At 45.5% G+C, this 16,398-nt stretch overlaps 1 protein-coding gene across 2 annotated transcripts; it reads right to left on the bottom strand.

Moving 5' to 3' along the window:
- Positions 1 to 3,526: 3,526 nt before the first annotated feature.
- On the bottom strand, positions 3,527 to 16,086 carry LOC119458069 (kelch domain-containing protein 2). Of its 2 annotated transcripts, none has more exons than XM_037719871.2 (10): positions 15,791 to 16,086; positions 15,245 to 15,315; positions 13,435 to 13,656; positions 12,591 to 12,684; positions 11,778 to 11,846; positions 9,386 to 9,525; positions 7,386 to 7,498; positions 5,423 to 5,583; positions 5,067 to 5,113; positions 3,527 to 3,772 (listed from the first exon to the last, which is right to left on the bottom strand). In XM_037719871.2, the coding sequence occupies exons 1-10, from the start codon at positions 15,941 to 15,943 to the stop codon at positions 3,640 to 3,642; spliced, it is 1,203 nt and encodes a 400-aa protein (XP_037575799.1). In that variant the 5' UTR covers positions 15,944 to 16,086; the 3' UTR covers positions 3,527 to 3,639. The 2 variants fall into 2 exon arrangements, with proteins under 2 accessions (XP_037575799.1, XP_037575800.1); XM_037719872.2 differs by having other exon boundaries at positions 15,848 to 16,085.
- Between the last annotated feature and the right edge of the window lie 312 nt (positions 16,087 to 16,398).

The following is a 16,398-nucleotide window of genomic DNA, read 5'->3' as shown; positions in this document are numbered from 1 at the left end:
CGCGACGTTTTTATATAATTATGCATTTGGTGGCACAGCTAAACATCGCCTCCCCTCCCTTCCCCCCATGGCCTGTCGTGCGACAGAAGTCGCGTTTGCTCTATATATATGGCGATTGTAAAGGAGGACAGAGACGCTTATTTCTGGGGTTTTACGTGCCAAAACGAGTTCTGAATATGAGGCATGCCGTAGTGGAGAGCTCCGGAGTAATTTTGACCACCTGGGGTTCTTTAACGTGCACTACAACGCAAGCACAAGGGCGTTTTTGCATTTCGCCTCCCTCGAGGCGAGATCCCGGCATTTCGCCGCGGCCGGGATTCGATCCTGCGATCTCATGCTCAGCAGCGCAATGCCTTAGCTGACTGAGCCATGCCGGCGAGTACAGAGACGCTTAATTCTACAGCCCTTCAGGGAGCACGGCGCAGAATGCGCGTTTGCTCTCCGCCGTGCATTCGCTCCCCGTGAAAGCGCGCGTCCCACACGCGCTTTCACTCGCACATACAGCATACGGTGCACGGCGACGATTTCATTGCTGTTGACGTCATACGGAACCTCACGGCGACGGCAGAAATCCGCTTTGAGTGTCCATATAATTGCTAGTCGCAATAAAACAGATATCGCAATTCAGTAAACTGCATTTCTTGGAGTATGTGAAGCAGGCTCATGCGAAATTGTTACACAGATATAGCGATATATTCCAGAACGGTGCATAACTAATCAATTTTGTCCCGTTATGTCACAATAGGTGTAGCAATAAATGCAGCAATGGCGTCGTGGTGGCTTAGCAGATATGGCGTTGTGCTGCTAAGCACAAGGTTGCACGCTCAATTCCTGGCAGTGGCATTCCGTTTAGGGGCAGATTGCAAAAGTGCTAGTGTACCAAGCATTTAATGTAATATGCAAAGTAATCCGGAGTCCCCCCACTACAGCATGCCTCGCAATCTGGTCGTGGTTCTGGCACTTAAAATCCCAGAATTTAATTGAGAAAATTTTAGGTGCAGCTTACAGAATTTCGATACTGTTCTTTGTTGTCGAGTTAAGTTTTTTTTCTTTTTTGCAATTTTTATCAATGTGGTCATCAAAATGAAAAATCTGCTCCTTGCAGTCAGTAAAATTGAAATTTTTCTTTTATATGCAGCAAACCTCGTCAAATAGAGCATTAGTAGGCAATAAATGGTGTCTGTTGATGCAAAGGAGGGGTAATACTGCAGTCATGCACATTGAATAACCATTGAAGTTAAAGATCATTGAAACCCGTAAGGTCTATTTCCTTTTGCAAGCTCGCGCAATTAAGGACCCAATTAGGCATGTGGACTTCAATGGTACTATTTGGTTTCAACAGCCACTGTCAGCCAGTCTGCAACTGCCAAGAGAGGCCTTTGTGTTGTAACGTACATAAAAGACGAGTATTTTTATGGGGCTTAAAGGGCCCTGAACCGCCTCAAATTTTTTTTACGTGCTTCAAACAGACACTTGTGTCATGTACAGAATGCTGCGACGATAATCTTTTGCGAATGCGGCAGCACTACGCACCAAAGAGATGCCACAAATTTTAACAAACGATCCCGTGCTCCTCTCCTGGCCATTCTCTGCGTGGCGATGTTATCAGGGTGCTCCAGGTGACGTCGCCAGGGGTAAACACTGTCAACTGGTGAGTTGTTGTTGCCTCAAAACATGGCTCGTAGTCTACGAGGGGCTACCACACCAACATGACGATAGCCGCCTGCGTGTTTCGAGACTGAACGGGGGCTCACCCCCTGTGTGCCACTGAACCTTTCATGAAGCTTCCCATTCAGTTGGCGTCTCGCGGAGGGCGAGTAGGGGCGCGCAATGCCTTGCTTCTGGTGTGCCGATGCGACCCTTAGCTTTCAGTACACTGCACGGAGTCAGCGAGAGTGTCTGCGGGGCAGGGTAGTGAAGGAGAGCGGGAAAACTGCGGCAGCTGCCTAGTCGTTCGCCAAACGTCTGAAACTTTGCTACTACGGCACCATTTTTAAAAATTGTTTCGCTGGTGAGTTCATTGCAGACTAGTACACATCGGCTACTACGTAACTAATTTTCGAGCTGATGGTGCAGAGGCCCTCTAATATGTCGCGAAGCAACATGGGCTGCAAGAGATGCCTTGGTGAAGAGCTCTAGATTAATTTTGACCACCTGGGGTTCTTGTGAACCAAACTCTTGTGTATAGTACGAGCGTACTGACATTTTGCCACCATCGAAATGCAGCCACTGTGGCTGGTAATTGAACCCACAACTTCGTTCTCAACAGCAGAATGGCATAGCCACCAATGCACTGCAATGGATGAACATATAAACAACGCCGATCATGAAGAGATAGGTAAAGCTTTGAACTTACTTTAGCAAAGTACGATGTCTCTTTTTTCTTACACTTACTTTTGTGCCACCAAGCCTCAAATTTTAAAAGCTTGCTGCTAAACTTCAACTGCTCAACAGCAAATTTGAGGTGCAGTTGCTTTTCTGGGCACAAATTCCATTTGTCAGATGATTGTAGTTACTGAGAAACTTAAACACAAAACACAAGCAGCTTGAAACAGGGGAAATGAGGGATCAACTTTTGTCAGTCACCATCATATCAGGCCAGGAAAAGCACAGGTGAACTTAAATGTGGTTTTTAAGTGAAATGTAGGAATTAAGGGTGTGCAAATATTCAAAGAGTTTGCATTTAATTTAATATTATATTTTTAATATTCGTATTCAAAAAATAAATATTCGAATCAAATCGAATATAATGCTGGCTGTGCGGGAGCAAACACGGTTCTTAGCATTTGCTTCTATCTAATCTAAGAATAATGGAGCGATTTTGTGCTGAATTTTGCGATAATTTCGTACTGTTAGCGAAATTGAGCCTGTAAAGCACACTTAACCATTTAGCGTGGGAACCTTGCGGGAAAGCAAGCCTCTCAGTAGCAAGGAGCAGGGGTTTGCAGACAGCGAGGGTGCACTTTTTTTTTGCAGCGCCACTTCCAATTATGAGCTTATTGCTTGACAGCAAATGCAATGAGAGACGACTGGCACAGGATTAAATGCATCTGAGCTTACGGGCATTTGATGCGGTATAATAAGGCACAGACAGGCTGGCGAGGACAGCTAGTAGTAATTACTTAATTGTCCAAGTTCACATGAGCCAAATGCACAATGTCTTAGTATAACGGCTTACTATTCTAGTTTTTTAACATTGACAATGTAATTGAACTGTTCAAACATAATTTCACCAACTTGCTAATAAATGCATGTACATATCATTATTCGATTCAATATTCAAAAATTGATATACGCACACGCCTAGTAGGAATACATAAGGAAGTGGACAAAAAGACAACTTGCCACCGATTGGAGCCGAACCCACATGTTTCGCACTACGCGTGCGAGCTATGGTGGAGGCTATCCTCGTTGTACACTTTCTTGAGTATTCATGTACGTGTATTACTACATCTGGCTCCTGGAGCGTTAGCCAGCGCTGCTCATGGCATTTGATGACAACACAACCAGACATCTTGATGGAATTGTTGATGGAATTTCTTTTTTACTCTGCCTTATAAATTAGAGCTCTTTCTGTCAATTTTATATACAAGTTCATATTGCATCATCATTCATGTGAGCAAGGGTGGGTCTCGTTGTTCATGATCCATCAAGCCTGGAGCCCTGTGTGTTCCCGTGCATGAGGTACAGCGTGTCTCGGACAGACGGAGGCAGCATCGGCCACTGTGACTGGAGAAGATGCCTGAGTCGTAGAACTTGTTCCAGGCAGATCCTGCAGGCAGTAGGGGAAAAAAAAAATTGAGAAAAACCGGCACTACTGCTTCTCCTACGGAAAGCAATCACTGAATCCCTACGTGGGGCTACCCCCAAATGCAATCGAGCCTCACAATAAACTTGTTGCATAATGCTGACAACCCTGTGTGCACACAAAGTGCTTGCCACCATAGTGAAAGATAGACACGCAAGCGAGCACAGGATGCGCGTGGGCAGCTTGTACACCACGCGCATTCTACTCCGAGTTTGCTGTTGTGCTGTGTCACACACACAGCATGCTCACTGCATAACATTGACCCGCAAATGCAAGCTTTGCTCCCCGCAACGGGATGGGTGGAATATCTTGGCATGCTCCCGCAGTTGCACCACAAAAGGGTCGTTGATTACAGTTAAGTGAAAACGGTGACTGCAGGAGCTATGACTTTGGTCAAGGCTTAAGCCATGCAGGATTTCATCACAGCAAAGCAAATTAAGAAGTGCAGCATGCTGCGACATCTTGTGTATTGGTGTAGCAATCCCGCACGGTCATCTAGCACAGCCTGAGTGGCCTTGCTAAGGTCCCGAGCTATACGATCGGGTGAGCCTGTCACAGCCACTGTCACCCGGCATATCATCCTGCAGAATCGGAATCAATTCTGATTGCATAAGAGTACATTTAGGTACGCAACATATACAGGAGGAGGACTCGTAGTCAAATAATGCAAGGGCAAGACCTCCTGCTAATACTTACAAACAGGAAGATAAGAACTGTTATTACAGCGAACAGCAAGCTGATGTATACGTGATTAAAATATAAGCATAGATACATAATAAAGAAAAAAAATGATATGTAAAACAAGTGACTGAGTACAACACATATTGCAAGAATGCGTGCAACTTGAATTTATACCAACTAATGGCAGAATATTCTTTAAGGCTGGTGGGTACAGCATTCTATAGTCAAGCTGAAGTGAAATTAGTGGTGAATTTTCCACAATTAGTTCTTGGTTTAGGTAACAAAACGTTACTCTGTGAAGCGAATCTTTTAGAAGCGACGTGTAGGAACTGATCTGGAAGAATCGGGGCTATTGGGAGTTTTCCACTAACGAATTTGTAGAAACGTGACTACTGTGGCCTACACGACTTCAGGCGAAACTTTACCAACATCTAACACGAGTTACGAGTGCCAAGTCTCTGCAGTAGATTCGCCAGCACCAAGTCGACATCAAATAAACTATACTGTGGCTGGATATTACGCCAAGGTACATGCACATTACTAGCATTGTAATGCTGCTCAACCAATGTGAACTCACCGATAGAGACTTCTTGGCGAAAAGGACAGCGTGATGATCGTGTCTTCCTGTGAGGGAAAAAAAAAAAAAGGATTTAAAACACCATGAATCTCTGTTTCTACAGCAAGGGAAATCATAGGACAAACCCAACAGCTGGCTACTGGTGGCGTTATACTAACACCTGAGCAATGACAAGAAAGTGCTCAATGTGAATCTTATCGTTAAAAGTGTCCTATGCTGTCTAGCATGTCTCTTGGCAAACACCGAGTACTTTCTAAAAAATGTGGCTCATCACCACTACCAGTCACCACTGCCGAGCCTACTGGTGAGCAGAGACCGAACAAAGTTTCATGCCCAGTAACATGCTGTTGGCTTACCGCATGGATGCCGCCACGCTGAAAGATGTTCCCCGCACAGCCACCAAACACGATGACCTCATTCTCGCAGCTGAGGCAGGCCGAGTGCCAGAGCCGTGGAGGAAGTTGCAACTCCACGCGGACCCAAGTCAGGGCAGGAACCACAAATAGCCAGCAGTCAGCTGCGATGGTGAGAAAATTTTGACACCAGATCAGCAGCTTTTCGACAGAAGAGCTGCCTCCTAGCTGCTATGTGCTGCCAGTATCGTCAAATATTGATCACAACAGACAATGGCCACTTAAGTATTGAGGGCGCTCATCTATCTCACGTCCTCCGATGTGCGTCTTCCCTGCATGGTTCTAGCATCTCCTGAAGGTCGGCTTCACCGCGTAACACACACGCGATGGTGGAAGTTAGTGTTGCAGTTATGCAGATGTGACGAGAGACGACGCGAGCGTTCCGATGCACGTGACACCTGACGGCGTGAATAATGCAGGTGCAAAAGGAACTTGCTTTTTTTCTTTTCAGCAGCAGTCGTTGGCGTGCGCACACTGACCATGGGCTCACCGCTGCATTCTAAACGACTAACCTGTGCGAAGTTTCCCATTTGACTTCGAAGCACTCCAACTGCATACAATTGTTACCTCCCCCCACAGTGAGCAACCTGCAAATCATCTGCTTTTTTGATACTCCACAACTAAAAAGGACCACAAATAAAAGGCGCAAGTGCAGGACAAAACAGAATCCAAAACAAGAATCAAGAGACGCACTACACTGTAACGCTTAATCCACAGAACACCAACTCGCCTAAACTCGTACCTTACAAAAGACTGCTCACTATTCAACAGCTGTCACACTTAGCAGCTTCCACAATGCTGGCGCCAAAGGAAGCTGCTGTGTTTATCAGACCTGCCAACTTTCACACCTGAAAAGTGTTACACTTGAAGCCAAGAAGTACTTAAGTTTGTTGAAAAATACTAAAAATGGCATTATTACTCAAGCTGCTGACTTAATTAGAAACATTCGCGAGCTTCTTTCTCTATGGACGCTGTGAGCACATACACTGCTCTAGTGAAGCAGCTAGAATTATCTGCGCTGCAGGCTAACAGAAATATTCATGAATATTATTTGTGAAACATTCATGTAATGACAGTCTAAATTTTGGTTGCCACTATACATTCTGTATTCATGTTCTTTTGAAATTAGTTTTGGTCTAAACTAAATGCAAACCAAAAATAGTCAGATTATTGGGTCATTACGTAAATCGTAAACAAGCTCCGAAAAATCAGGCACTTTACGATAAAATCACAAAAGTTGGCAGCTACACACGCTGCTCCGACTAGAAACCTTGAATGCTTCCGCCTTGAAAGATTCAATAGGAAAATGTCACCGCTTCTCAAATATTTACTAATGATATTACTGATCTTCAAAAGCCAGTACACCTGTCAACTTCACTTGCTGGGTGTGAAAACAAGGCCCGGAGTTCTATATTTTTTTTTTTCGTCTGTGTGGCTTTCACAGTTCTTTTTTTCTTTCGTCTGTATGGCTTTCACACCAGGCTCAGGCTAGCTCTGGCCTATTACACAGCCTCAATTTTAGAAGAGCAAGCTCGTATCTTTCCATAGAATGTGTTGTACTATCAGTTTCAGTTACTTGACAAGTCCAGTTTTATTTCTAGCAACCTATTTGCAATTGTGGCTTTGTATTATCTTTGTAAATAAAAATGTGCGCACAAGTCATCGAAATGATAGAAAACAAAGCTGCCGACAACACGCGGACACAATTGGCAAACAAGTTACAGCGCGTTGTTTCAATGCGGCTGCGGTTCTGCAGAAAAGGGTAGTGTGACCACTTACTTGGTTCATACGACAGTCAAGCTTTGTACAAGCTGCTGTAGTGCCAAAGGAAACTTTTCATGTAACTGCACCGCATTCACCAAAACCAGATCATGACCGAACACAGAGTTTGTGTACGCCCACTTACAAAGTGGTTCCTCCGTTTGGCTGAACCCTCCATAGAGGACGATGCGGAATGGAGGAAGGGCCGTGAAACTGTGCCATGACCGACCACGCGGCTTCTCACCAATGGTGTCCAACCTGCAACAAAGATGCATCAACCGTTACCAATGGCTGAGAAGAGAGGCAGTGCATGGGCAAATTACTGCATCGCACAACCTATCTGATCGCACAGTCTATCTGATCACATCATCTGTGACGTTCAGCATGTTGAATGCAAACTGATCAGCTCAATGTTGCATTTTCATGATGTTAGTAGTTCCCAGAGCAAAAGAATTGTATTCACTGAGCAGGGTGTCTGAGATTTCTGGCCCAAATGAATATTGCAGTGCAATACATTTATCCATTTTTGGGGGCCCCCATGACAGAGTAGTTATCGTGTTTTGTTTCTGCACTGAGCTGATGCACTTATCAGCTGTCCACCTGTCCCTTGCTGTTTGCAGTGAAACATTCACTGCATCGAATGCATGAAATCCCAAAAACAATCTGCAGTGCATTACCAGCATAGATTGAAATGCGAATAAAAAACAAAACTGATCAGAATGCCTGTTATGCCATATTAGATTAGAGTTATGACAAACAATCACCCCATGGTCAGCTTAATAGCATGGTGAAGTCCCGTACGTACTATTTGGAGCCTAAAATAATGCATGGTTAGAAATGCAGACAAACCAAGAAACGCAATAATACACAGTGGTCGTTTCCAACTTGTTCATATTTCAGTTTATGGTGATATAGTACACGATCATGTATAAATACTAGCCTTGGAATCTGCATGGCATTCCTGCATTGACCGTTGACGATGACTGTCCACCGTGCTGCCGCTGCTGCTTCTTTAACGGCCACAAGTTTGCCCAATAAAGTTTGTCTCGGGAAGCATGGCTGTCTCACTGCCAAGCTAGTAGGCACGACAATTTGAGACACGAGAGACCAGATGAAAGTAAGCCAGTGAGCTCATCTGAAGGGGCAGTTGCACGTATGCCTTGCACGAGGGGTCTTGAGTTTCAAAAATACAAATTGGCTGTCATGCAAAAGCTCTCACCTACAGGCCCTTTGGCATTCTTGAAGTGAATAGCTTACTTTGGCTCTTTCGACCGTTTTCGTGGTTGGCTAATGGTCGGACTTGGCAAGGAAAACATTCTTCCTTTCTTTCTTTTGTTCGATCAGGCTATTTGCGTACACTGACAATCATCGTCAATGGTTTCTGCACAACTTCATTTCAGAAATGTAATGAAGATACCACCTGATTTTTGTAAGCAATTCCCCGATTTCAACGCTGCCAAATCTTCATAATAATAATAAAATCAGCGCAGCTTCACTGACTTAACGTCGCGAAGACTGATGAAACAGCGGAGCTGGTGGCTTCAACTTGGCTTTTACTTCCCAACGAGTCTCTTCGTACCATTGCCGCGAGGCCGCCTCCCTCACTCGAAACTCGGGGTCTTCGGATCTTCGCCATCGCTTAGCCTTGGCGTCCCTTGCTCGGAACTCTGGGTTGGCACGTTGTCGTTGGGCCCATGCTTGAGCAGCTTCCCGTCATCTTCCCTGCCGCGCCGCTTTTTCTTCCGGAGACAGTTGCTTCTTCGTCCTCGTCCTGCTCGTCGCCGAACGTTGGAATGCTCTGCACCGACAGTGCACGCTTCTATACTGCTCGGTAGACCCCCCCCCCCCGCCCTCCCACTCTTACTATCTTTCCCCGAAAAGCGTCGCGCCGCTCCTACGCCGCCATCTCCCTCTCCTTGGCTTCTCCCACCTGCTGCTCGGCGCGCGCTCTCCCTTTCTCATCCTCACCACTCTCCGACCACCTGTGGCCGGCGCGCGCTTCGCAAATCTGATCAACGCTCGGCACGGTTCAACCTCAGCCTTAAACACCTCCGCTTTTAATAATACAAAAAGGCCAGAATTATTTTTTGTCATACCCTTATAATACGTTCAGCACAAGGTTGGTAAGGTTGTGGGCTCACTTACATGCCGCTCCACTGCATAGCATCAAGGTCCAGCCGGTGGATGTCGTTAAGCCTACTCTGCTGGTGCCGACCACCAAAGACGAAGACCAGGTTGTCAATTTGCGCAGCCGCATGAGCTGCTCGGGCCACCGGTGCTCGGCCCTGGAAATCAATTGGCAACTTTTATCTCTCCGGAGAACTTGCACATTCAAGCATGTAGGCACATATCTCGTTCAAACGTTAGGTTTGGTGTAAGTCCCATGTGACGCTCCAACAATAAATAACAGTTACAAAGCCCTTACCCTGCACCTCTTTTCATTGTGGCAGCAATTATACGGACACTCCAGGTGCAATCGTGGCGTTGGCTGCGATTTGTCCCAGGCAGCGAAAGACAACATTCCGCGTACAACACAGACAGTGTTCTTTCATCGCATTGTCACGTGAATGCAGGCTTCAACAATATCAATTTGCAGAACGAGCAACACTACATGAGACCCTGGCCACAGCGTACGATGGTATTATAACCATAGATGCAGAGAAAGTTAATGCACCCGTGTGTCTCTTCGTCTCATTGCATGGTGAGGCTAAAGACAACCTGTCGAGTGCACTCCAACAGGTCCATACATCACAGCACCCACTGGATTAACCTACAGAGCTAACCAATAAGTGTCCCCAGCAGCATACCTGTAAATGGCTGTTGGAAAAAGTTTAGCTGCAAGTCTCAAGCAGCTCATGAACAGAAGCTGCAAGAATTCACAATGTGCCTAGGAAGAGCTCATTGCATCTTTTGGTGTAGAGATGAACTTGAAGTTAGCTTAGATTGATGTCTTACACCTCTGGAATACTAAGATTAAAGTTAAATTCTGGGGTTTTATATGTTTAAACCACAGGGTGATTATGAAGCAAGCCTTAGTGGGGGACTCGGGATTAACTTTGACCACCTGGGATTCTTTAAAGAGACACAAAAGGCGAATATTAAGTCAAGCTAAAGTGATAGAATAATGCTCAAAGTCGTCTAAGGCTTCTGTATTATTGAGAAGAGAGCTTTTTTTTTTGCAATTCAAATATTTAGGTAAATGAAGCACACGATTTGAGACTCCACTGGGACATCCTAGTACTAGCCTGATGACGTAGCAATAACTCATTATTATTGTATCATTTGTTCTCGACCACTGATAATAAGATCATTGCGTTGCATTATAACATGGAAGCAAATGCTACTTGTCTCTTTCAATTTTTACAAAAAAGAACTCACTGGCGTTACCTTTGACAACGATGTGACAGGTGGTCAAAAGGTTGTTTAGCCAGACTCCGCACCATCTGTGCTCGCATGCTTTGATAGTTTTATGTATTGCGTAGTGCTGAGCTTACTTTCCTGGCTCGCAAGGCTCAAAATAGAGAGGCAACCACATGCACACAATAATCAAGTGACAAGTGACGCTCGTCACTTGACTATCTATAACTTGATGCCAGTTATAACCGGGTTGCACGAAAAAAGGGACAAACATTCAAATATCAGACAGAAAGAAGCACAGTCCAACCCACTTATAGCATTACTGGCTTTAACAATACTCGAATGTAACAATCAGCAGCTGACCCATCCTGAACTTTTGTGTGTGTTCTATGGTAAAATAAACCACTTACTACAATGCTCCCATGCAACATTATTGGCTATAACAATCAAATCTGGCTACTAGGTGTCTGCACCGAAAAGAAAAGGACTGCGAAATCCAGGAACAAAAAAAAAAAAAAAGAAAAGCAAGCCACTTCGCTACATCCACTTTTATGTTGTGCACCCCGCATGGCCCTCTTCGGACTCCCTTCCACCCCTCCGACGTCGGCGAGATGGTGGGAAGGAGACGAAAGAGAAGGCGCGATATGACAAAGGCGTGGCACGTGCAGTGTGTGCGGCACCCCCCATGTCTTTTTTATTTCTTTTTCAAGGCAATGCGACGACACCATGCTACAGGGAGTGCGCGCGGCAGAAAGATGAGTGTGGCAAAGAGGCTTGCATTTTGTTTAACAACACGCGAGCCAAACTAACAAAAGCAACTTTTGTTAGAACATGCTGCATAAGGAGAAATGACATTTGCAAAAATACCACAAAATCGGTGCAGGTCACAATGACATCACCCCTACTGACATGTCTGGGTGCAACATATTTTGATGAGCTAGCTTTCTCTGCTTTTTTTTATTTTTTATTGAAAGTTCCAAGTTTTATTCACTTGTGTCCACCACAGAGAGGATAAACTAATGAGATGGTTACATGTGCAAGTCCCAAAGGCAAGAAACCTGTCAGCGGGACCTCCAAAGAAATGCGGTGTAAGCTATCAGAAAAAGCAATCACCCAATCTAAACTGACCAAACATTTCTCTGTTTAGTGCCCCACCAAGGAATCAGATTCAGTTACAAACCTTGTACATGGGCCAGTTCCAAGTGTTGGTGTGGGTGTTGAACACCACCAACTGGTTGGTCCATCCCCTCTGGATGAAATGAAAACATAAAGCGGACAGTCAATTACACAAGAAAGAGGACAGCAACCAAGGACACCACTCAGAGCAACAGCCTCCTGTCAGGGTGGGTTACAAACAAAACTGACACAAGATATGAAACGCAGAATTTAGCACCTAAAAAACAGTGCAGAAAGAGAGTCCTTTCTTTCGGCTTCTATCTCTCTTGTTTCACAAAACATTGCCACAACGGAGATGTGAAAAGGACCTGGGGTAATCGGTGGCATTCAACTCACTGAGACCAATCAGCTACGCAACAAGGGTGACATTTTCTAGCGAAATTTAAATATTGGAGAAATATATGCTTTAACAATGTGAATGAAAAGCAATTTTTCCTCTGTTTCCCAAAACGGAAGCAGCAGCATGAAGCAGAAGTGTGACAAAAATTTTTAAATTATAAAAGGGCTGGATTTACCCTTTCCAATGCTAGTGCTCAGAAATCCATTTATTTGGACAACTTGTAGATGACCAACAGCAAAAAGCCTCCACAGTTCCAGGTTGGTGAGGAGCTTAAGTAGTGAACTCAAGTTAGCCCTCTTTTCCGAGCGGGTAGACTCAAATACTCGTAGTAATTACATGTATAATTGGCCATAAGTGTATGAACATTCAAAGTAACTGATTACAAAATTCTTAAACTGAATATACTTATATTTAGATCAGAGGTATTCAATTCCTATTTGAGCATTGGAACAACCCTACAAAAGAGCAAATGCTTACCCAAGGTGCTTGCATGTCATGGACGTAGGCAAAGTCCAGCGGCCGTTGCACTCCCGCACGTGGCGCCATGCCAAACCCACCAAACACGTACAGACTGCAAACGCATGGACAGATGACAATGCTCGTTCGCGCCAAACGGGAGGAATGAGACACAACCAAGCAATCGCAAAGACTACACAAGAATGACAGAGGTCAACCTCCAGGTTCCGACACACCTGCCCCCTCAACCTGCAACTTCCTACTGCCATCTTTTTTAACTGCAATTTTTAAAGTGCAACAGTAGTTCAAAGCTTGAACGCTGTGTCTGTCTGTTCTCTCTGTTGCACTATCATCATCAAGTCAATGTTGTTGTCTTTCCATTGTCAGGCCACCTCATCATCCTTACCATCATCGTACAGCAAAGAAAAACAAAACTTGGCCCAGCACAGGCTCTGTGATAATGTGCACTTGAGAGGTTGACGAGCTAACAACTGTGCTATCACAGAGCTTTGGCACTTGCCATGGGTTATTGCAATTACTGCACCCACAGTGACTCAGAATGGTGGCGTCTGTGCATATATTTCAGAGGCTACAATGGCCAGTACTGTGGTAGGCGAAGGTTATGTGTGCACCACAATAAAAAAAAAAAATCTTGTTCTTGAGAAGATGGCAGTTTCAACTATGACAGCCTGCTACTGTTGCAGTTGCAGTGCAAATGAGTTCAGCGCCAGAGACAGTGCTGGTCTGCTGATTTTTATTTTATTATTTTTTAAAGCTATCCTTTAAAGAAGTCAAGGCAAATATAACAAATGGAAGGAACTGAAGCAGTTTGGCAAAGACTCATCTGGTTGCCCGAGTGTCTCACCAGTCCTGGTGCGTCCAACCAGCTGTCTTGTCACAAGGGATCGGAAGGTTTCCCTGCGCGTCCACCAGCTCCCACGCGAGCGTGATCAGGTCGAGTCGGTACAGCTGGTTGGTGTTGCGGTCGGCGTGGAATCCACCAAACAGGTACATCGTGTCCCCCAGCACTCGGGCCACCGCACCCGACGTGCCTGGTGGGACATCACCAGTCAGGGTGCGTAGGGTCCTGTGTTAGGTACGTGTTACAAAATGTAGTAAAAGTGTAATTGTCGCAACTTGGTTCAAATTATGTTTGAAGGTAGACGAAGAAAGTAACTCTTGGCAGCATTAGTAATTGTCACACAACCAGAAAAAATGAAATAAACTTGCATAAAAACGGAATATTTTTCTTCCCCCAAGCGAACGATTCTGTTAAAAATTTTGGGTCAGAGTGGCAAAGCTTATCAGAAAAATATTTTTTAACTGTATCGAAGGTGGGCTTCACTACACACAGGTTGGTTTCACAGCATGTTTTTTAGTTTTCTTACTTACATGTTTCCACACAACACTGTATCGCTCTCACTCAAACTCGCTCTCACTCAAAACTGGACTCTCTGAACCTTCATGTTTTCTTCATCACACTATCTTGAAGCGTTCACTCATCCCATGGAGAATGCCCTGTTGAAATAGGCAGCTGGTGATGCAACAACAAAAAGTCTTGGTTCACAACTTATGTCTTCAATAGGCACCTTATGCCATGTGGTATTGTTCAGAATAACCACAGAGCAGAGGACAAGCACAAGTTGTCTTGAGGGCTGCATGAGAAGTAAAACAGCGCTGGACTTGTTAGGCTCGTCCGTCTGTTTTTCAAGTGCATGCTTGACGAACTCAGCTCGTCTTCCGTCCAGAAAGGGTTAACAACGCATATTTGAGTGCTAAGGGGTCATTTTAAAATATTCAGCTAAACCCTACTATCCCCGCAACTTGGGTTTTATCATTAGTGCTTTCACCAGCATGCAGCGGACGTGACAAAAACGAGGGTAGTCGCGACAAGCAAACCTCGATTCGAAAATAATGTTGTAAGCTGTCAAGCACGCAAAGTTTATGGAAACAATTTTACCTGCATATATGCAAACTAAAACGAGTCAACCAGCTTCCTGATTTGCTTTGCGCCAACACACCTTATGAAGACGCTTCACTTGATTCGTTTCGCCTGTCCAGTATACGTATTGCCTTCATGGAACAACGCGTGTTTCCTGCACAACACGAGCAATAAGTATCATTTGCCGTGCTTCCTAGTACGACACAGAAGCGTTGCCGTGAAGCCAGCATACTGTCTCACGCGCTCGGGCAGTTTCGGATTCGGCGAGACGCCTGCTGCCTTCGTTTCGCTATCTCACCGTCGTCGAGCGGAAAAAAAGACAAACGACGTAAAACCCCTTAATGCTTTCATCGTGATTGAGGTGATAAAGAAACGGCACACACGAGTACATCAAAGCGGGGGAGTCGTTGGCACATTGCCAAAAGAAGCAACCACATGGCTGCTCGCGCGGCTGACTCGCAGATGTGCAGTTTTGTTTCGCGAGACGCCGGCCCGTGCCAAGAATAGCTGACAGCCCGAGATGGCCGCGTTTTCGAAACTGTCCCCTTTTCTCGTTGCCGGCAATGTTGCAACACGCTCGATTGCGGGTATCACTGGCAATAATTCGTGGCCCATGGCACACACCACCAATTCGTATTGCATCATGCGAGCGTACGTAACGTCCCACGCAAAGTTCGCGACAGACATGCCAGGCGCCATGCTGAGACCACTAAAAAAAGTTCAACGCTCTTACCATCTCTCGAGGAAAGTATCGTAGAACCAGAGCTCATTGCCGGGCAGGTACCTCGTCGATCGCTCCGTCTCCTGCGATGGTTTGCAAACACAAACTGTAAGCGCTCCTTCCCGCGTGAAGTGTACGCAACAGAGTGCACGCGACGCGCGAGCGCAACGTCGTCTAAGTTGTGCAAGCTTAAGTGCAATTTGTCAAAGCGCGATCATTGTTACGTAGTTCTATAGTTAAACCACGATGCACACATCTAACCGCGAGCAAACTGCAGGTAGCGCCGAAACCATGCATGAGCGGATCGTTACGGCAGCTTCACTACACATACCCGTGTCGTTCAAGGTTTCGTGAAGACGTTCGACGGCAAGTTTAAACACGATGTGCGGTTAAGCGGGCTTCGTAACGCTGTCAGAAGCAGCTGTGTCCACATCGCGCAGCATCGCTGCACTTTCGAAGCGCAGTGACGCGAGCTGCTGGATGACCAAAAGCAAAACATGCGCGCACAGCGACGGCTATTAATATGCACGCATCGTACCAAAACAAATAAACACGAACCGCCGCCTGCTGCGGGAATCGCCGGCGTCGCAAATGGTCCTCCTCTGACGAACCTACCCGGTAACCTCCCCAGACGAGCACGCCGTTCTTGTACGAAGTGGCGACGTGCCCTGTCCTCTGGAGCGGTTTGGTAGCGCTCTCTGCGTTGCTCATGCTGCTTGTCGCGCACTGGTAATGTGTGCGACGCTCGCATTTGAAGACGATACTTCTATCTCCGCACGACACGCAGGCTGAAGCTCTGGAGACGTTCCTTTTCCGCTCGATGGAACTGGTAACTTCTGTTGGCCGGGCTCTGATCGACTCGTGTTGGCCGCTAGCGCACTAACTAGACTGACGCGACTTGCAATGCTACATGCAATGCTAAAAGAAAGTGTTTAGTTTTGGTCATCCACTAATATTTACACGTCATATAATATCTTCTGAAATAAATTTCGTGCAATGGGGTTCCGTTTTATTTCATTTATATTTACGCGTCCTCTTAATTTTGTGCTTTGTAAGAGTAATTAAATCTCTTGAGAAGCACTTATTTGTTGAATTGACTGCACAAAGCGGGGTGATCACGCAGGTGATTTATGGAATAACCAAAAAATATAATGGCTAAAGGCCGC

This window comes from Dermacentor silvarum, chromosome 7, assembly GCF_013339745.2.
Source record: "Dermacentor silvarum isolate Dsil-2018 chromosome 7, BIME_Dsil_1.4, whole genome shotgun sequence".
Taxonomy (NCBI): domain Eukaryota; kingdom Metazoa; phylum Arthropoda; class Arachnida; order Ixodida; family Ixodidae; genus Dermacentor; species Dermacentor silvarum.
The sequence above is the reverse complement of the archived record's forward strand: the minus strand, read 5'-3'. Positions and strand labels throughout refer to the sequence as shown.

Excerpts from the sequence above, each read along its gene's own strand:
- LOC119458069 (XM_037719871.2), bottom strand. The coding sequence starts at position 15,943 with ATGAGCAACGCAGAGAGCGCTACCAAACCGCTCCAGAGGACAGGGCAC. Across the intron at positions 13,657-15,244 it reads GATACTTTCCTCGAGAGATG|GACCCTACGCACCCTGACTG; the intron begins GTAAGAGCGTTG and ends TACCTAACACAG. Across the intron at positions 12,685-13,434 it reads GGTTGGACGCACCAGGACTG|TCTGTACGTGTTTGGTGGGT; the intron begins GTGAGACACTCG and ends ATGCGTTTGCAG.